We start from the raw sequence: 22500 nt of genomic DNA, 5'->3' as shown, positions 1-22500 counted from the left end.
GTTGACAGGCCAGCCCGACAGGATGGGCTGGTAAAGGAACTAATGAAGCCGAGTGCAGACGAGCTGTCACTGCTCACTGCTCCACACATAACTAGTCCCGGCCCTCCAGCTCACGGCTCCACTGTAGGGCCCCTCTGTCCACACAGGAGGGCCTTCCTCTGCTCTCTGCAGTACTGGGGCTGCCTAAACACTTCCCCAAAAACACCCTGATTAGGACAAGGCTCCGGCTCTGCTGCTCCAGTACGGCTCTTGAGTCAGTCTCCACCTGTGTGTGTGTGTGTGTGTGTGTGTGTGTGTGTGTGTGTGTGTGTGTGTGTGCAAATGTCACTGAGGTTGAGAAATAGCACCTGTGTATGTGTGAGTATGTTGTGTGTGTGTTTGTCTGTTTACGGAGTGTGTGTGTGTGTGTGTGTGTGGTGTTAGCTCACCCAGGTTCCGTCTCCCTGAATGTGTGTGTGTGTTTGTGATTGTCTTTTTTCAAGTAGCCTGAGGCGTGTGTTAGTATAATAGATTCGATGTATAAATAATGGGCAGTGCATCAGGGTTTTTTTTAGTGTGTCGGTGTGTGGTGTGTGTGTATGACTGATATTCTGATATTCTATTTCTAACCCGTTCTCTCCCATATAGTATGACCTTTACCTGCAAATGTTGATGACTGTAATAACATGGCGTCTCTCTCCATTTTAATCTACAATTAATTATGTATATTTTACGTATACCTTCTTTCTTGGAATCATGTACCTTGTTATGCTTTATCCTCTGATAAGTGTATGACTCCATCTGCTTGCTCCCTGACTCTCTCTCCTCCATCTCTCCTCCCTTCCCTTGAGCCCCCCCCCCCCCCTTCTCTGTCTCTATCTCTCTACCCAGCCGGCCCCAAGCAGATGGGCCCCCCCTTTGAGCTGGGGTTCTGCTCAAAGTTTTTAGGTGTTAAAAGGGAGTTTTCTTTGTATTCCTTGTATTGTCCCAGTCACCTTAATGCTTGCTCTAGGGGGTTCAGGCTCTGGGCTTTGTAAAGTGCCTAGGGACAATTAATTGGCGCTATATAAATAACATTGAATTGAATTTGTGTATGTGTGTGTGTGTGTGTGTGTGTGTGCATGTGTGCGTGTGCGTGTCTGTGGGTGCGCGCATGTGTCTGTGTGTCTGTGTATGTGTGTCTGTGTGTGTATGCGTGCGTGTGCGTGTGCGTGTGCCTGTGTGTGTGTGCATGTGCGTGTGTGTGTGTGTGTGTGTGTGTGTGTGTGTCTGTGTGTGTGTGTGTGTGTGTGTGTGTGTGTGTGTGTGTATGCGTGTGTAAGCTCACCCAGGTTGAGGTGCAGGGCCAGCGTGCCCTTGTGCAGCTCCAGGGTGATGAAGTCTCCTCGCTGTCCCTCCCCGTGGACCAGCACGCCATCAGCTCTCTGGCTCTTGAACTTGAGTGAGATCACATCCTTCACCGTGCTCATGGACTTCTGATTAAACCGGTAGAGCAGAGAGCTGCGCCCATCAAAGTCCGCCACATCTGATTCTGACAAGAGGAAAAGACAGACGTAGAGAGAGAGAGAGAGAGGGAGAGGGGGAAAGAGAGACAGAGGGAAATAAGACAGAAAGAGAGGGAGAGAGAAAGAGAGAAGAGAGAGAGAGAGAGAAGAATGAGAGAGAGAGAGAAATAAGACAGAAAGAGAGAGAGAGAGAGAGAGAATAAGAGAGAGAAATAAGAGAGAGAGAGGGAGAGAGAGAGAGAGAGACAGAGAAAGAATGAGAGAGAGAGAGAAATAATGAGAGAGAGAGAGAGAAATAAGACAGAAAGAGAGGGAGAGAGAGAGAGAGAGAGAGGGGGGGGGGGGTAGGACACAGTCTCACTTGAGGTTTCACCTAAAATGAAGGGCAGATTGAGCCCACACTCTTTTCCACCCCTTCTGTCTCGCCTCAGTCTCTCGCCCAGACAGGATCGCTCGCCATTCTCCAGCCTCGACGTGTACCTGACTCTAACCAACCATGACAGGCCGGCGAAGGCAGCCGGTGCCGCTCGGCCCTCGGCCCTCCTCATGCAGGCCTTCAATATGGCCTCAGCGGCGGCTGAGGATGGAAATAAGGTCAGGGCGATACTCCACTGTGTGGGAGTGCGAACGCTGTGCACACAAATCCAATTATCCCCAGATTTGCCACTTATTTTCTGCAAACAGCGAGATGTGGGCAGGCCAGCAGCCACTTTTAGAAGACGCCCTGTAAGAAGTGTCATTGATTCCGCGAGATGGTCTACACACATCGGTTGTGACAAGAGATTCAAATGGAAAGGTTGGGTGGAGGAAGGAAATAAAAAATAACAAGATTACTTGACAGGAAACACATCGAGACGAGCAAGGGTGTAAAAACACCTGCGCTTTGTAGAAAAATCAGGAAAAAAAACCCGGCATTTCAAAAAATGTGACGGAAAACCAGTGACTGAAGTCTCATGGTCTTTCTCACTTGAACTTTTTTCTCCACTGGGCAATGCAGATGAAACCACCGACATGTTTAGCATAAAGCAATTACTGGTACACTGACATAGATTACATGCATTGTCTCTCCCGAAATTCTAAACGAAACAAACCAGAGCCTGGGGCTGAATCCATTCGCAGCCATTACTTATTTCATGCTTTTCCTGAAATAACTCTCAGCTAACTTGATTATTTAAATGCTCATTTATCAGCTCAGCCCAGTGTTCGCTCCCCAAAGTATTCTGTTTGCTGTGTACAAACAGGAAGTATTCACGCCAAGGGCGACAAGCCAAATTCAGCTCTTAATCTGACCTCTGTTTTGACATACTTGTCCAGTATATAATGTAATCACTTTAGAGAGAGCGAGAGCGAGAGCGAGAGAGAGAGAGAGAGAGAGAGAGGACAGTCAGAGATATGAGGGAGACAGAGAAAGATATGAGAGAGCGACTGAGAGAAAGAAGAGAGAGACTGAGAGAGTGAGAAAGAGATGAGAGAGCAAGAGATGAGAGGATGAGTGGAGGGAAGGATGAGTAAACCCAGGGAGAGGCAAAACTCTCCCTCTATCTCTCAGTGTGATTAATGCACTTAATGGAATTAACAGAGCAGTTCAATGTTATGACTTAATGAACACAGCCTAAGGAGTGTGCACACAGGCACACACACATGCACACACACACGTGTACACATGCACACACACAGAGACACACACACACACACACACTTGTCCTGAGGGAAACATCCCTTACAGTTTATCAGAGCAGCCATTTGCACAAGCTTAAAAAAGCTCACTGGCAGCAGAGGAGTCTGTCAGATTGAAATAATGTCTCGCTTGCCTGAGTGCGCGCGCTCTCACACGGCACAGCACAGCACAGCACAGCACAGCACAGCACAGCACAGCACAGCCAGGCGCCAACACACCGCGTGCTGCTTCACGTCTGTTGCAATTTCACAGAGGGAAATATCACCACACGAGAAAACCAACCCTTCATACTGGCAGGTGGGTAAACACCGTAGGCCTCCCTCCCTCTCTCCCTCTCTTCATCCCTCTCTTCATCCCTTCCTCCCTCCTTTTGCCCTTCGTCTGGAGTCTCCTCAAATGTCATCCTTTCGCCAGAACCAAACTGAAGGGTTTCCATGGTCAGCGCTCACCATTAATTGTACAAATGTATTCATTAAATGCACAAATATTTACACCATTACTGTAGTAGGCAGAGCTCGTGCTGCGAGGTCATTAGGTGTAATGAATGCTCCCACAAAGGGCTAATTATAAACACAATTACGGCACACTAATTCACACGCTCATTCATTTTAGCACCATCGTGAAGGAAAACGTGCTGCCACCTGTTCTGCCTTCGTGTGTCTTGCCGCTCATCGGCTATACTGCCTTCATTCCCTCCGCTCTTTTCTTTATTCTCCGCTCTCTCCCTCCTCTCTCTTCTCTACTGTCCTTTCATTTCATTTTTATTTCAATTCAATTCAATTCAATTTACAGGTTTTTTCTAAACTGCTTACACTCAAGCAGCAAAACTCGACACCAAATCTGCAAAATTGTAAGATCATTTTCAGCCTTTCAATCAATTTCCAATCGTTTAAAACACTTTTTGCACAACATAGTTCACTTTCTAAGACACAACAGACAAACATTGAACACTTTCCTCAAAATGAAAGACGTATGTACCAGTTCCAAAGGAGGACATTGGTTGAGATGTTGATGAGTAGCTGTGACAAAACCCAATGGGAGGCTGGGTACGGTCACACAGTGTCTTTAGATGTATCATGTACAAAGGTTCAACTTTTACTGTAATACTCCTTATATAGCAACCATCAAATATTGTGTGTGATGTGTTTCCATAGTGTTTTGGTACGTAATGCACTGTACAAGTTTTATTTGTTGTTATGCACATAGTATATGCTGTAATGAACTTCTTTAGCAAAATATCTTGTTATTATTGTACATTCTAGCTCTGAGAAATCCAAAGGTGCACTGTAGACACTTCGGTGTGAAAAAATTACTGAAATAACATTTACATTACATTAAGTCATTTAGCAGACGCTTTTATCCAAAGTGATGTACAAAGGAGAGAACAATCAAGCTACGAGCAATAGAGACCTAGTGTATCAATAATTACTACTTAACATAAGAAATAAAAAGTGCAGGAATCTAACTACTGTAAGTGCGAGTTAAGTACTAGTTAGAGGAGATAGCCTTAGAGGAAAGATAAGGAGAGGTAGAGGAAGGAAGAGGAATGGAGAGGAAGAGCAAGTTAGGAAAGGCTCTCTGAACAGAAATGTGTGAAAGTACTCTATTTGTGTGTTTATATATCCTGTCTATTGTAACCAGTTTCGTCAGAGTGCTCTATGAAGTGCACTGTAACACTCTAAGTGCAAAAGCCTTTAACCAAACGCCTTAAACCAAGAAGATTTATTACAATAGTGTATAGTTAGTAATAGTGAAAAAGTCTAACCATGTGAATAGTTGAGTTTGCCATTTCACACAAAAGTAGATTTTGAAATGGGATTATTGAGTTTTTAATGTAGTATTTTTTGCAGGAGATTTGTGGTGTACATTTTGTGTACATTTTGTGTGTGCAGTTCTCTAAACTGTGTGCAGAGAACGTTCTAGAAAACGTTGTCGAAAACGTGTGAAAGCAGTTCTATAGGAAGTTTTATTGGCATGACAGTAGTATAAGCAATGTTTTCATTGCACAAGGTCTCACAGGTAATTAAGCGTACAAGAACAAAGGATAAGAAAGCCAAAGAGAGGTGAAGAGGGAAGAGTGCACCTCTAGTGAGCGTCGTTTGGCACTGCCGTCCGTGCAAGCACGGCAATCCAGACTATTTTCATTTGTAGTTCCACGTTGGTGGAACGAACTGCCTAGTACTACCAGAGCAGGGGCGTCCCTCTCTACCTTCAAGAAGCTTTTGAAGACCCAACTCTTCAGAGAGCACCTCCCCTCCTAACTGGCACCTGACTAGCGCTTAACTTGCACTTCAGCAGTTACATTCCTGCACTTCTTTTTCCTCTTTTCTAGGTTGTTGTTTTTCTAATTCTCATGTAAAGTAGTATTTATTGTTACACCATGCTTTTTTATTGCTCTTAGCTTGACTGTTCTCTCCCTTGTACGTCGCTTTGGACAAAAGCGTCTGCTAAATGACTAAATGTAAATGTAAATGTAAATCTCCCCCTTCCCCTCTCATTGTCTCTCCTCTTCCTTTATCTTTCTCTCTCCACTTCTCTCTCTCTCCTCCCCTCTACACCTCTCGTCTTCTATATCTCCCCCTTTCTCTCTCTCTCCTCTTCTTTTTCTCTCTCCTTTCCTCTCTTTGTCTCTCTCTCCTCTCTTCTGTTTCCCCCTCTCTCTCCTCTTTCTCCCTATCCTCTCTCTCTCACCCTCTCTCCCTCTCCTCACTCTTTCCCCCTCTCTTCTCTCTCTCCCTCTCCTCACTCTCTCCCCTCTCTCTCTCTCTCTCTCTCTCCCTTTCCTCTCTCTCTTCTCTCTCCCCCTTCTCTTCCCTCTCCTCCCTCTCCTCCCCCGTCCTCTCTGTCTCTGTTTCTCTCCTCTGTGGGCTGTGTGAGTGGCGGAGCCTCCATTATCTTGCCCTATTAGGGAAAGTGTGTGTGGTCAGCAGTCACTTATCGTGTTTGATCAGTGTGGTAAGCCGAGATACCCTCGGCGGAGTCGCGTGGCGTTGAGAGCCATTTCCTTTCCGTCTGGGCGAGTGGCACGGCTGCGTGCCTGCCGCAGGGTAAATACACTGGGAGGTGGATGAAGGCCAGAGGGGTCGTGGAGGGCACTGACACGGAGAGGAAGCAGCTTGGACTGTTTCAGAAATATGACGCGTCTGGCTTGTGAAGAGCGTATGAATAAATAAATAAGACAGAGGAATAAATTAGGGGGGGGGGGGTAGGGGGGCACTCCACAGGCTTTGTGAATATTTCACGACCCTTCAGTGTGCTACTGGTTTCCCTTGAAGTAATCAATTGATTTTTTCCCCCCACAAATGGACCCAGCCTTCAGTTTCACAAATGAAGCAAACGCAGTGAATGTAAAGGGGCCCACATTGGCTGCAGTTCAAGTCCTAATGCTCATGTATCCATAATATACATATGTACGTACGTATATGGATATATATGTATAATGGCATGTATCCATATGTATGTTTAATCCTCAGGCCAGCGCTTTTACCCACAGTTACAGGTGCTCTGTTCTATCAGAATGTATGCTCTTCTTTATCAGTATGTATGCTCTTTTTTATCAGAATGTATGCTCTTCTTTAGCAGAATGTATAATCTTTGAGACTGCAATCCTGACATGTGCCCTAGTTGCAAGCGAGTATTGTTACAGCGTGTCGTGAGCGTGAGCAACACATTGTTGATGTCCATACTGCAGCCATTTGATCTGCGTGTCATTCTAGAACATCCTGGAACCTTTGACAAATCCTCAGCACTCCGAATCAAAACAGGGCGTCTGTCAAAAACACTGTGTCACTGTAGACTAGTTAGGACAGCTTGTGACCCTGCTGTTGTCAGCAGCCTCCTCTAGTACTCTAATACCCCACCCCCACCCAGCACCTCTGTCTCCACCCCCCCCCCCCCCCCATCCCCACCCATCACCCCTCTCCCCGACACCTCTCTCTCCGCCCGACTCTAATACTCACTGTATGCACAGCCGTACACCTCCACCCGAAGTCCCACCCATCCCGCAGGGCTCCAATCCAGCGGGATGAAGCGCAGGAAGCGAGTCCTGATTGGATGGCTGAGCTTGTGATGGACCACCCCATCTGCATCGGTGTTCCCGGGAAATGTCTGTGGAGAGATACAAGATGGGAGGCAGATTAGTCCTCGCCCCAACCATGAGGTCCAACTCAAACCCGTCTGCCCTGGCACGGAGAGCAGCTTTCGGCTCGTTCCAAATTATTTCCCAGTGCAGCCGACACAGTGGAGTGGCCATTGGATTTAGTCAGCGGCGGGCTTAGCATGCAAAGCTACTTGACTGACAGAGGTTAAATTTAATCACTTGGAGAAGAGGGGTGCTGGAACTGGCATGCCGCGCCTCTTGGCCGCTTTGCCGTCTGCTTAGCCCGTGGAATAGCATTTGCCGCGGAATTGAATATTCAGCGTGCAGGGAGAGCCGGGCTGGGTGGTGCAATCAGTATCAATTTTATTCGGTGGCAGGCTCTCGCCCAAAACAATAAGGGTAGCCGGGAGCCTGTCCCTCTGGCCTTCCACTGCTGTGGGAAATACTGGAGCCGAGACCTCCACACCAGGACTGGTACATCTCTCTCTCTCTCGCTCTCTCTCTCTCTCTCCGTCTCTCTCTCTCTCTCTCCCTCTCTCTCTCTCTCTCTCTCTCTCTCTCTCCGTCTCTCTCTCGCTCTCTCTCTCTCCCTCTCTCTCTCTCTCTTTCTCTCCATCTCTCTCTCTCCCTCTCTCTCACTCTGTCGCTCTGTCGTCTCTCTCTGTTTCTGACCAGCTTGATTACTTTTTGCCCGGTCCCCATTAAAAGCTCATCATCGGAGCAGATTATCATAGAGAAGGCACACAGAGAGGGGTGCATACTGCAGGCACACTTAAAAGCCACATCAGCAACCAAGTCTTTTTCCAGGAACTTGAGATGAAAATTGCCAATATTAACCTGTCAATAAGGCCAGCGGATATTGTGTGTGTGTGTGTGTGTGTGTGTGTGTGTGTGTGTGTGTGTGTGTGTGTGTGTGTGTGTGTGTGTGTGTGTGTCTAAAAGTGGGTAAGTTCCACTCTCCACTTCTGATTGGCATTTCCTCAGACGATTGCTTTTAGCCAAAGCCTCTGTTCTTTCTGTCTGTGTCAGCCGAGCAGCACTATGCAATCTTTCAGCATGCCACACTCTATTCGCAGTATAGGGGGATGGGACCAGCGAGTGATGGTTATCGATTAGGAAGAGGAGAGGCCAATAGAGCACCTGTAAGTACAGAGGCCAAAGCAATCGGAGTCTCTAGTGGTCTGCGACTCAGACAAATTGATTTGAAAAGTCATCAAAATAACACAGGGAAACAGAGTTGTGTGGGAGCCAACTCAATGAGAATGGTCTGATTATGTGTTTTTCTTTTGTCGAGACAGACCGGTGAATGCTATGCTATTGGTGCTGACCAGACTTAATGACAAAATGGAAAATTCAGTCAAGCTGATAGGAGATGTAAAAAAAAAAATCCCCCCCCCCCCCATTCAATCAAACCGAATCTGCACCTCATTTTTGTACTATTTTGTCCTCATTCAACAGCAATAACAAACCCAGTCGATTTAAGACCCATCGGCATTCAAAGACTGATTTTGCAGTTAGGATTTTGATTTCGCAAGCAGAAAGCAGCCGTCTGAAGGAGAGGCGGCCCACGCCTAAATGGAGTTTGTTAGAAAAGGGCAAACTCAAAAGGACAAGCCCTCCGCTAGGCTCTGGCATAAACAGTGCTCGGTAAACAAGCGTCACGGCGGCGCGCGGCAGGGCTCACCGCAACGTTGTCCTCCTGTCGGTACTGCTTCCAGGCGCGCGCCGTGTCGCTGAAGAGCAGCGTGTAGCCGGTCACCCAGTCGGAGCTGCCATAGCGACCCTGAGTGGCCACCGCGGTCACCTCCACACGCTCCCGCAGGTCCACCTGCAGCCAGGGCTGGCCGTCTGTGGCCCGCGGAGACCAGCCACCTCCTCCTGGTGCACACGCACACACACACAGGTTCAGTACATAAACACGCACCACAGATGCTAACGCACACACACACAAACACGGACATGCGGTTAATTAAATGCACACACATATATGCCAACAAACACACACGCACACACACACTGTGATGCTCCTGCAAAATAGATGCAGTTCATAATACGCACAAACTGTTTCCCCGATTAGAAATAGAGTGCACTGGTGATTTTTCCAGACCCTCAGTTAGTTCCATTAGAAGAAAAAAAAAAAACGTTTACGCTGAGTGAGGGAGAGAAAGAGGTGGTATGACACACGCAGTCCGATTTGATTGGAGGCAGTTTTAAACCCCTGTAATTTAGTCATTCATCTTTTGGAGGTAAACAAAAATTGAGAGTAGTGAAAAAAATAGAGACTAATGACGCATGGATCATAAAACGGAAATAATTTGTACCCTACGAAATCTGGTCCACGTAAAAACACACCTTTGTTTCATTTACTCAAAGAACAAACATATCTCATTTTAATCTTTCAGTTATTTCACTTTCAGTTATTTATGAGGGTTCAGTAAATGTTCGTTGTGCATGAATTCTGAATTCCTGAATTGTAAGGTGACTGACTTCTTGTGTTGGTAAAAATAAATCTACCTGCCAGACCAAATCTTTACATTAGAGAGGATATTCAGAGACACACACACACACATGCCAACACAAACACTAACAGACACACAGACATGTGATTATTTCTATACACACACACATAGGCGGAGATCCCGGGGGGGACGGGGGGGACGTGTCCCCCCCTACCATAATGTTGTCCCCCCCAACAATCATTGAAAACTAAAAAAAAAAAATACGACGACACAAGTCGGTGCTAATTATAGACGTAAAAAAATGTGTTTTTTAAGTGTTGAAAAATCATGTTCCCCCTATTCCTCAAAGTGGTTTGGTTCACATGCTGTTTCCAACGGGCAGGGCTACCGGCAGCTCCGTGTTTCAGTTAATCAGCCCAGTAGCCTACACGGTCAGATTGTCAGACTGTTTCCTCCTCTGTCGCCTGTCGCTGCCGCTATGATACACGATATGTAAAGAGATTTACCTCATTCTCGAACGCAGTAAGAACATGTAAAGAAGAAGTTTTTTTCTAAACTCCATTTACGAAGTTCCAATCGATATGCACAAGTATACATAAGCTTATTAATGGATTGGCATGACAACGTGAACGTTTGCCGATAACACACGCATGCCGGTAATTAACACAGCTAAGATAGCTAGCTAGACAGTCTAGGTCACTGTCCTGTCAGGGCAGGTTCATGCTAGTTAATAAACGTAGGTCTACATCTCAGTGCCTCTCCAGATTTGTTAAATTATCTGAAATTAAATTAATGTCATCTTTTTCTGCAGTCCATGAACTATGCTGGTATTGTCATATGGAGTGACAGTGGCGTAAGAGGTAGAGAAGTCGTATTGTAATCAAAAGGTTGCTAGTTAGATTCCCTGTTGAGCTGTTTTATAACTTATTTTGAGCATCAAGTTCTCTTGAACTTTGGACATTATTTGTCTGTGAATAGATATTTCGTGTTAGTACATTTAATGCTGTTTAGATAATTCTAAAATGACTTCGAATTTCTGTTTGTAAATGTGATAAGAGAATTCGGTATTTAGCAGTTTATGCTAGCTCTCGTGAAAGCAATTTTTTCATGTCCCCCCCCCGGAATTACACTCTGAAATTTGACCATGTATTGTCCCCCCCTACAATGAAATGGGATCTCCGCCCCTGCACACACATACAAATCACTCACACTCACACGCACATTTGCCAACACACACATACTTCACTCACATATAGACACATGCGTTTGAAATAAATACACATACATATACCCACACACATGGACCCAACCAAACACAAACACGAACTTGAATCAATTTAGTCCTCCTCAAATGCAGATAAAGACGGAATTTATATGCTGCAACCCTTCAGGGCAACACTCACACACACACACTGGTACACAAAGACACACTTCCCCAGGAAACACACACTACTGTATAAACACACACTTCCACCAGCAAGGGCACTATGGTAAGAAGCTGCAGGGACGCCAGACTACAGTCTGAAGTAATGCCATGTGTAGGAGCATGCAGCCGCAGGTGGATAGGATGCACTTCAGTCACTCAGTCACTCACTCACTCACTCCACTCATTAACTAGCTAACTAGCTCACTCACTCACTCACTCTCTCTCACACACACCTCACACACACACACACACACACTCACTGACTCACTTACCTGCTCACTCACTCATTCATCTTACTCAGTCATCTTACTCAATCACTCACTCACTAACTCACTCGCTCACTCATTCACTCACTCTCACTCACACACTCACTCACTCACTCGCTCATTAACTCTCACTCACTTATTCACTCACTCCTTAACTAACTCACTCACTCACTCATTCACTCACTCATTAACTAACTCACTAACACACTCACTCATTAACTCATTCACTCATTAACTCACTCACTAACACACTCACTCATTAACTCACTCACTCACTCACTCATTACGTAACTCACTCACTCATTAATTCACTCACTTATTCACTCACTAACACACTCACTCATTAACTCACTCACTCACTCATTCACTCACTCATTAACTAACTCACTAACTCACTCACTCACTCAATAACTAACTCACTCACTCACTCACTAACACACTCATTAACTAACTCACTCACTCACTCATTCACTCACTCATTAACTAACTCACTAACTCACTCACTCACTCATTAACTACCTCACTTACTCACTCTCTCATTAACTAACTAACTCACTCAGTCATCTCACTCACTCACCGTCTCTTCTGTTGAGTTTGGCGATGTAGGAGGACTGGCTCCCGGAGGAAGTAGACGAACCCTCAAACGACGTCGGCGGCAAGGCAGACACCAGCGGCCCGTTGCAGTGATCTAGAAGGAGGAGAGAAGGAGAAGCTATTTAACATAACATTTTCTCTCTCTCTCCCTCTCTTTCTCTCTCTCTCTCTCTCTCTCTCTCTCTCTCTCTTTATAGGCCATTAAAATGTGGGGAAGGAAGAGGGGAAAAAAACACATGCCTCTTGCATCTGTTATCAGATAGCAGACAGCATCTATCAGATACACTTGTGTGGCCATCTGTGGGGGGGAGGAGGAGAGCCAGGGATGAAAGTGGGTTTTGAAGCGTGCCGAGATCTCATTCGAGAACGCTTGCAGTGAGCTGATTATGCAGCCAATTAACCTTTCAAAAGCCTCCTGAACGAGCGGGACATCAAATGGCATCGCTCTCTGTTTTAGAAATGGATTCCAAATTTCAAGAGGAAAGAGAAAAGGGAGAGAGAGGGAGAGAGAGAACAGGTGGATGAGGAGGTTAGAGAGGATAGGAGAGGTAGTGAGAGATAGAGAGATAAAGGGAGAAGAGGAGGAAGTGAGGGATCAAGGCAAAAAAATAGAGAGGGATGGAGGGAGAAGAGGACAGAGAGGACCGGAGATGGAGAGATTGCGTGGGAAAGATAGAGTTAGAAGGACGCAGAGAGAATAAGTGAAAGAGAGAGTGAAAGTGAGAGAGAAAAAGAGAGAGAGTGAGAGAGAAAAAGAGAGAGTGAGAGACAGAGGGGAAGTGAGCAGGAGATGGCAATGATGAATAAAGAAGTCTGTTTAAGGTCAGGAGGAGAATGGCCTGGAGCTATCAGTGCCAAACACACACACACACATACATACACACTCACACACACACACACACACACACACCCCCCCTGCCAGCTTTAGTGAGACTTCAGAGAGAGCCCACCATAGCATAGCGAACCTCAGATTGCCCGTTTCCTCGCTCTCAATGACCTTCCCACCCCACTACCCACCCCCTGAGCGCCTCCCACTCCTCCAGATAACCACTTCTCATCTATGGTGGAAAAAAAACTAATTAGAGCTGGCCAAAAGCTCCGATATCCTAGGGAGAGCAAATATGTGGGTTTCTTTCATCACACCCCCTTCCTCAGCTTGTTTAACTTCTGGACAATATTTCCTTTTTTTTTTTTTTCTTCTTCTTTCTTTCTTATTTTTCTTTCTTTCTTAAACGTGGCCAACTGAGACTGCCCTTCCTTTCAGCCAGATTACAAGAATCAGTGAGAGACGGCCCAGGGGCTCATGAATATGAATGCAGCCACAAACAAGCAGGTTCTTCCCCTTGCAAACGGCAGCCTCCCCACGCTGTGCCAACGCTGTGCCCAGCAGTGCCAGGCTCAGATGAGTCTGACTGGGCCTCTGTTCGGCATGAGGAGCGCTGAAGACAAAGACAAACACACGCAAATGCAAAACCAGAAGACGGAGAGAAAAGAAGGGAAGGAATATCTCTCTCCTGCACCACAGGAGTGAGAAAACAGTTAGCTCATCCACCTGCTCCTCATTCCAGTGTCTCCATGCCCACTCACACACACACACACACACACACACACACACACACACATACACACACACATGCACACACCACACAGACATAGATACACACAGCTCTCACAAACACACGCCCAAGTGAATACACACACACACACACACACACACAGACACACACACACACACACACACACACACACATACACACAACACACCCACACACACTCTTACAGTGTGTTCCCCCAGTGGGAGCTGGTGCAGACACCCTCGCCTGCGGAGGCCCTTCTCTTCTCTTCTCTTCCCTTCCCCTCTCCTCCCTGTGTGCCAAGTAGACGCTCTGGAGCCTGGAGAAACCAGGTTAATGGGCTAGAGAGGAAGTCTGAGGAAACACAAGTCTGCTTGCCTCATCGTCAACAGAACCGAGGGGCTATGCTATGCTATGCACACACCGCCATCTAAAAACAGCGAGAGAAACGGCCCTCAGAAAGCTCCTCAAAGAGCTATGTCACCAGTCACTAGGCACAAAGAAAGGTTAACACCCTTATGTGCCTGTCAGAAGCTATAAACTCACAAGGTATAGTGTGTGTGTGTGTGTGTGTGTGTTTGTGTGTGTGTGTGTGTGTGTACGTTGGTAAAACACTAGGACCTCAGAGGGAAACACACATCTGGGGACGGACTTACGGGGCGATGTGAGGTGAGACTAAAAATGGCCAGAAAGCATACGAGCGCTGCCAAAGGCTGTTTGGATGATTCATAGCTCACTGTACTGTTAAAATCCATTTCCGTGTCACTGGAAATGTACAACGTGGAATTGCACCGGTCAAGATCACACCTCAACCCTGTGAGAACAATATGTGGTAGATCACCATGGCTTCTTATGCAAGCTGCGAAATGAGAGAAAGTGCTTATGTAGAGGGATTAAACATTCATGTTTACAGAATGCCACCCCTAGTCAGCATTATGTCCGCCTCCCTAAACCCCCCACCCCACCCTGATCTCCGCTCCCCACAAAATGACCAACCAGTCTGGCCAAGGTGTTGAGCGGCTACCTAGGCCAACGCGTTAGCATTAGCGTTTAGCTTTCTCCCTTGGGATACTTAAGTCACAGCTGAACCAATGAGGGTTCCTCCACTCCAGTGCTGTGGCGCCACACATTAAACATGCATTGGACTCGCACCAGCCTAATGCACAAACCGGGGTGTCTGCCGGGCTGGCTGAGTTAAACAGTCGAATGCTTTCAGTAAGTGTGGCTTTAAACAACGACAGCATGGCTATTAGGCGCCGACCATCGCCACTGCTACCGCTGCCGCTCCTGCTGCTGCCGCTCTCGTTTGATACTGAACGGTAATCTTATGCTCTGTTTCATCTCAAAGCCGTGCAGCAGGCCACAGCGTGAGCCTCCATTTTCTCTTCACCTCACTTGTCTCCATTTCTCCAATTCTCTCTCTCTCTCTTTTTCCTGCTTTTTTCTCTTCATCTTTCCCTCTGCTTGTCTTAATTTGTCATTTTCTCGCCCTTCCAGATTTTCACCCATCTATCTATCTATCTATCTATCTATCCATCCATCCATCCATCCCAGGCTGTATCACTGTTCTCCCGTTTTTAGAGTTTTTAATTTTTATGTTTTTTGTTTACGTAGTGCACCATTAATGGTGCCAAGGCATGGTGAATGCGTTCTAATTTAATCCCTAAGAGGCTTTTCCCACCTCGCAACCAGCTCCTTCCTGCAGACACACTTTTAGAAAGAAAGAGAGCACAAGACAGAGAGAGAGAGAGACCAGAGAGAGACAGACAGAGGGAGAAGGAGAGAGAGAGAGAGAGGGGGGCAGAGAGAGAAGGAGAGAGACAGAGAGAGAGAATGTGTGATTCACAGGCTGTTCTGGTAATCAAAATGCTGCTGGAGGTTTCTCACTCTGGGAAGAATATGCATCTTTCATGGGCATACATGTATCCATCCATCCCAGCTCTGTGCCAGGAGTGAGCTACCTGCAGAACTCAAGCAGTCAAGGAAACACACACATGAACACACACACACACACACATACACACACACACACACACACACACACACACACACACACATCGCTGAACAGGTTACCTAACACATCTATTGAAGAGATGTTCTTGTATGCTGTGCGTGTAACGTGCACAAGGAGAGGTAGAGTCTGCGATGAAAGGCTACAGGACCACTTGAGAACACACATGTGCACACACACACACACACACACACACACACGCACACCTGCATGGCAGATACCAGATAACCAAGCGCTGTGTGCGTCAGCCTCATACCGCTGATCAGCAGGCCACCTAGCCAACGCAGACGGCCACTACAGACCTAGCTGCTCAATGTGATCTTTATCTAAGCTCTTTCTCAATGTTTCTGTCTTTCTATCTATCTATCTATCTATCTATCTATCTATCTATCTATCTATCTTTCTTTCTTTCTATCTATCTATCGAATTTCCTTCCATTACATTACAGCAAAATGAATACATTAACTGTCAGGGAATTTTTCACCCTTTACCAGGACTGTATTAACCTCAGAATTAAGACACACAACCAAGAATATAATAAATAACAGACTTTTACTCTGGCAAAGAGGAGTGCAGTGGTTTCAGACCGCTGTTCCACATACACTGATTTCTCTGGTAAAAATGTCTGCTCTTTATGGAAAGAAAATGTTCACAGTTCATACATGACACTCCCATGGTTGTACCATCTCGTCCTTGGTTCCCAGAGATAAGAATGTTTACCTAAAACCCCCAAACCCAAACTCTAGGTCTTACAACAATAAATCAGTCTTAACCTAAACATTTCATGACACCTCTGAGTTCCCCATCTCCCGTTCTCACAGATTCAGAATTCCTCTCACAGAACAAAGGAACATCTGAGTCTTCCATTTAACAAACTAATATCAATCTACAACACATATCATGATAATAATTATATAGCATATTTCTTTCACATTAACATTAATGCAAATTAGCACTTATAAATCATGAACAATACTATTTATAAACTTTAAGTTCATCTCCAGGCTTACGTCAATAATGCTCATGAATTATGCCTTAACTTCAGGATAAGTAAGTTATGTATTCCTTTACACGCGCAAACCATTAGGCTAAAGATTTACAGACATGATATAATGTTAAGTGCTGTAGTTAATTCTTTGTTAATGCTTGCAGTTGCATTTCATTAATGTTCGTGGTGGTTTGTAGACACTAAATGTCAAGCATTACTCAATATTCAATCAAACAAACTATTGCTCTCTCTGTCTCTCTTTCTCTCTCTCTCTCTCTCTCTCTCTCTTCTCTCTCCATATGTGTTTATGCGTGTGTGTGTGTGTGTGTGTTCATGCGTGTATGTGTGTGTGTCTGTGTCTGTTTGTGTGTGTGTCTGTGTATCTGTGTTATCTCAGTGAAATGAGTAAGACATTAAGCCATGGAAAAAAATGCCCAATACTATAGGTGTCATGCAATCCCGTGTTGAAGATCAGGTCATCTGAGGTCAAACTGTGGTCGTTATGTTCCCCTGGTTTAAAACAGCAGAGGACATGCCCTACAAACGGAGCCTTTAATTATTCCAAGAATTGAGTGACAGCAACAGACACGTGTAAGAACTCTTTAATCATGTACCCTGAGATCAAGCCCACATCCAACATGTGGCCAGATTAAAGGATCAGGATCCAGACCTCGCTGATGCTATCTTTAACTCCATTTGCCTACAGCTTTTCAGGATAAAATGACTGGTTGAGACACAGCAACCAGCTTTCCATATTGATTTAAAAAAAGAAAGAAAACACATTGCATTTTCACCCCCCCCTCCCCCGCCTCCTCACGATCGAATCCATGCTGATGTTCCTCCAATTGGAAAGGAAAATGTGCAGACGTTATTCATTATGATGTGTTAAAACGGTGCAATTAAACACGAGTTCCTTGGCAACAATTTCTCACTGCATTAAAAGCCTGTGCAAATGTGTTCTGACCCGGTTGGACCGGCGCTGCTCAGATGACTGGCTAGAGGCGGAGCGGCTGATGTAACACTGAGCAGGAGCGGATCGGGCTCTTATCTGACGGAGCGGAGCGGGCTCTTATCTGACTGAGGCACGTGGAAAACACAGTCTGTTTCTCCTCCAGAAACGAAACATAAAAGAGAGTGTCATCGACTCCAGTGGGGAACGCATATGTTGCCTCATCCTAAAAGCAGGTACAAAACTGTACAAAAACGAAAACAACAAAAAAAAAAGCTGCATGTACTGCAACGAGAGCTATGGGCTATGTCTGTAAGATGTGCTGGAAATGGCAGCAATCCCAACGGTTAAGCGGCAGAAACCCAAAAATAAAACCTTGCTCACTTTGACAAAGCCTTCCATTTCGACTTCATGAGCCAAATGCACACCTACGCAGGATGATCAATCTGAATCCCATGTCTGAATATTATCCCCACAGAATAGACCTCCACACACAGGGGATGTAGAATACAAATGTTTATAGACTCCCTCTGTTTGCAAACTCTATTTCTTCTGTCACCTTAGATCATTCCCAGTCCTTTCTTAACTAGCCACTGCTGGCAAACAACCAACTGCAAGGTCTTCACCACTTCAACGAGCGATTATAGCACAAATGGTTATTCAAGTGTCAAGGCTCCATTCTGGCCTATGTTCAGAGGCACAGCTGCATTTCGGTAGACAAATGGAGGGTTTGCATGATTATGTCTAGCTTGCTAGCTACTCAATATACCCTTCATAGTACTATTATCTGTCCGGCTTACATTGAGAAAGCATCTGAGCAACAACCCATTGTTTACCTTAGCCGTTTGGCAGAAGTTGCAGAGGAAGAAAATTCTGGCATTAATGAAGCCATTTTGTTGGGAAGAAAAACTTCTACGCCTTTGAAGGCTCAACGGAGATTATCTCTTATCTCTGGTTTATGGAGGCAATGAGGTCCTCGAGCCCAGAGTACATCATAGACGTACGTCTGGTTACAGTTAAACTGTTGCTAATAGCTGGCTTGATTGAAAGAGAGCCTGGTGAGATAGCCTATGAAGGAGCCTTCCTGTAGAGCAAGGTGCTAACAACAGCAAGGTCAGAGGTGAAATTCCTAAGGACGATATACAGTGTGCAGATAAGAAGGCTTTTGCATCTCATATTTCTGTATTTCTATTAAGTGGTTTTGTGCTGAAAGTGTCTGCTGAAAGAATAAATGTAAATGTGAAATACCTCTGTTTTGCCCGTTACAAAAAAAAACATAAAACATGCCGTGGCTTTCTGTGCGAGAGTCGACATGAACATGATATTAAGCACAGAAATTCATGTTTTTTTTATGTTTGTCAACACAATCTTCATCAACGGTTTGTTGATGTTAACTGACTCATTAAATGATATTAGTTAAGGGATAACTGCTGTGATGAATTATGCTTTGGTGCAATTTGTTAATAAACCATAACGCGTTAATAAACCATGGAATTGAGCATTTAACCTGACTTATGGTTTATTAATTCCCAAATTAATGGTTCATTCATGTTAACTAATGGATGGAATAATGTCCGTTAGGGGATCCTGGGCGTGGAGCATCATCTCAAGAGTCGCTGGTTCATTACTCCTCTTGCAAGCGCTTTGAAGAGGGAATGAGCCCAGGGCTTAGAGGGAGGTGAGACACTACCTATGAACACCTTTTTTTTACATTGTTTCATCGCAGGTGTCAAACAGGCTGAAAAATGAATGTCAAGATGCACTGAAGTAATGTGGTTAATTACTTAATTTTACAGTTGGTTATTATATTTCAGAGATTATACTTCTCTTCATCTTCCACAGATCACCTGCATTAAGGTACCATTATCAAAGGGAATGTACTGTGATGGTTTTGTACCGTCAGGGGTGTTGTGGGAAAAAAAGAAATGAAATGCCCCAAGACCTACTATACAATAATGACTATATAATAATAATAATAATAATATATCTGAAGTTTAATAAAAAAAACATTAAATTACACTTCTCTTCATCATTACATCAAGATACCATTATCAAAGAGAATGTAATGTGATGGTTTTTTATTAAACTTCAGATATATTATTATTCAGTGGTGTTTGTTGTGGGGGAAAAATAGTGACTATATAATATGATATAATATAATAATAATAATAATAATAATAATAATTATTATTATATATCTGAAGTGTAATAGTTTAATTGCCAAGTCTTCTGTAAATGTGGAGACATTAATTGAGGTGTTGTATTTGTTGACCCTTTAGAGGGGTTGCATCGCTGAAGTGTGCTCTAATATTGGGGAGCATTATCATGCCTTCAGAGTTACATCGCTGAAGTGTGCTCTAATATTGGGGAGCATTATCATGCCTTCAGAGTTACATCGCTGAAGTGTGCTCTAATATTGGGGAGCATTATCATGCCTTCAGAGTTACATCGCTGAAGTGTGCTCTTATATTGGGGAGCATTATCATGCCTTCAGAGTTACATCGCTGAAGTGTGCTCTTATATTGGGGAGCATTATCATGCCTTCAGAGTTACTTCGCTGTAAGCAAGACAACAAAAACTACTCATTGCACGTTTAATTATTACATGCAGCATTTACATTCGCACTTCTAATGCGAGTACTTGCCATTATCAAACAATTTCAGGCTTTTCTCCATGCCAAGGCAGAGATGCGATGTGGTTGGTGGAGGCACCCACAGGTACCCACAGGTACCCACAGCGTCTGTTGCCAGCTCATCATGCCACAGCCAGGCAGGGAATTGATATTCATAACATTCAATTTGTTATCTCCAAAAGACCTCTGCTTAAATAAGGTCTGAGGCCTGCGGATAGATCAGGCTGGGTGCTTTAATGTTCTTCCCTTTGATATGGCCCTGATTGGTCTGTTAAGAGGCCAGTCATTAGATAGCATCGTCAATGAAATGCTTTTATTTGCATGGCGCAGATGTGTCTGTAGATGCAGGCTGGGCAGACGGCTGGGCCGTCACGCGCTGAGCCGACTGAAAGAGCTCCCAACCATCCGGAGCGCGGCGGGAGTGAATGAGCTCGTGAGCCAGCGGCGCGTGGGAGCCTAAGTGCTTGTGCTCCTGCTGCTGATGTGTGCTGACAGCTGAGATCTCTCCAGACAGCGGACCTGATGCAGCCCTGATGCAGCCCTGATGTGGCCCTGATGCGGCCCTGATGCATTGTGTGTCTGAGCACCTCAGGGCCATCTCTGTTTCCGAGTCAGCAGTTCCCTCGATATACAGTGATGTTTGCCGTCTCCTGTGATGATAGCTGTTTTGCTTCGCAGGGCCGACTGTCAAACACGAGGGTCAAAGGTTATGAGGTTATGAGGACCTCCTCATATGCGCACACAGCACAGCACCCAGCCCATGAGGAGGTCCCGATGGGGCAGGCTGATACAGTCCTCCAGTCCTCCCTCTGCAGCTCTCGGAGTGCGGATGGGGGAGAGAACAGTCCTCTCTCCGCAGCGCTCAGAGTGAGGATGGGGGAGAGGCAGCGCAGCTCCAGCAGTGACTCATGCAGCACATCAGCGCGCCGCTGTTTCTATTCACAGCTTGCAAACGCCGGAGGTCCATATCAAAGCTTATTACATGCAAAAACTGTTTTCCTCCATTTGACCAGGAGCGAATTTGATGTAGACCAACTGCTAAGAAGAGACGGCGTCTCTCTCTCTCTTTCTCTCTATCTCTCTCTCTCTCTCTCTCTCTCTCTCTCTCTCTCTCTCGCTTTGTGTCAAATACAAATTGCCAGAGTCCATGGTGTGAAAATTAGCTCTTTCCACCACAGCCTTCAGCATCAAATGAAAAGTAACAAACCTTCTCAAGTGGATGCTGGCTAAATGGAATGGCACTGGTTTCCCCTCGCGCTATGGCAACTGTTCCCCCGGTGATACAGAGACCAGTATTTACAGTCCAAACTGATTAAAATCTCCTGTGCAGAGCAAACACAGCAGACACAGCAGACATATTTCGAAGCTTGCCCCAATTAACATGTGCTTGTGTATCTGACGGCGGCAATATGAATATGCACGCCCGTGACAAAGGAATTTGGAACAAAAACGCGGATTTCACATTAATATTTTAGTGATGGAAAGGAACTTGAATATGAGGATAAATATAGAGGCAGCTCGTTTCTAGGTTAACATGTCTTTCATGGGTTGTATGAGGAAACCATTGCAAACCGGCTCGTATCCCTAATGTCTTTAATATATCCTGTCTCTTTGAATGAACAACAAATACATCCTGAACTCTGCTACCCGCTTCAGAGGGAGAGAGATTTGTTTACACGATGTTACATCTGAAATGGGGGATAATGATCAGACTGGGAAAAGAGCATTTACATGTACTTCTTCTCCAAAGCAAAGATGACAACAGCAGGCTAGAAGCAGATGAAGGGGGGGGGCGTTAAATGGGGGGTAAAGTGTGCCTCATGTGTGCAGGTGCAAAGCAGAGAGTGTTGCTGAGACTGAGGTTCTTGTGTGATCTCTGCTCCATTAGAGCCTGTTTATGCCTGTACAGTGCGTTCCCTTAGACAAATGGCCTCACTGGTAACACCTGAGAATCGCCTGGGTCTGATGTGGACCTGCACAGGCCCTGCACAGATCATTCTGTTTTCTGTTGTGCATGGTGTGTGTGTGTGTGTGTGTGTGTGTGTGTGTGTGTGTTTCTGTGTGTGTGTGTGTCTGTGTGTGTGTGTGTGTGTGTGTGTGTGTGTATTTGGGGAGTGGGTTGTGTCTTTGTTGTGTAATTCTACTGCTGCCTTGGTATTGGATTTATTAGGAGGCAACTCTTTCAACACACAGCTTGAGGGCGGCTCTGCTCTCCACGTGCACTGGTAAACGTGCCCATGCCCCTGACACACACCCAACCGCCTGATTTATCCAATTATTTCTTCAGCCAGGAAAGAGAAGTAATTATTTAAATCAGGTGGAGTGTGTCTGTGTGTGTGT

At 45.4% G+C, this 22500-nt stretch overlaps 1 protein-coding gene across 1 annotated transcript in view; it reads right to left on the bottom strand.

The window, feature by feature from the left end:
• Positions 1 to 22500, bottom strand: part of cntnap5b (contactin associated protein family member 5b) — a 61119-nt gene that overhangs the window by 33922 nt on the left and 4697 nt on the right. The window contains 4 exon segments of the mRNA XM_031558398.2: positions 1307 to 1510; positions 7122 to 7269; positions 8946 to 9139; positions 11990 to 12100. Of these exon segments, the coding sequence (XP_031414258.1) occupies positions 1307 to 1510; positions 7122 to 7269; positions 8946 to 9139; positions 11990 to 12100 (657 nt within the window).

Source organism: Clupea harengus, chromosome 21 (genome assembly GCF_900700415.2).
Source record: "Clupea harengus chromosome 21, Ch_v2.0.2, whole genome shotgun sequence".
NCBI classification, from domain to species: domain Eukaryota; kingdom Metazoa; phylum Chordata; class Actinopteri; order Clupeiformes; family Clupeidae; genus Clupea; species Clupea harengus.
The sequence above is the reverse complement of the archived record's forward strand: the minus strand, read 5'-3'. Positions and strand labels throughout refer to the sequence as shown.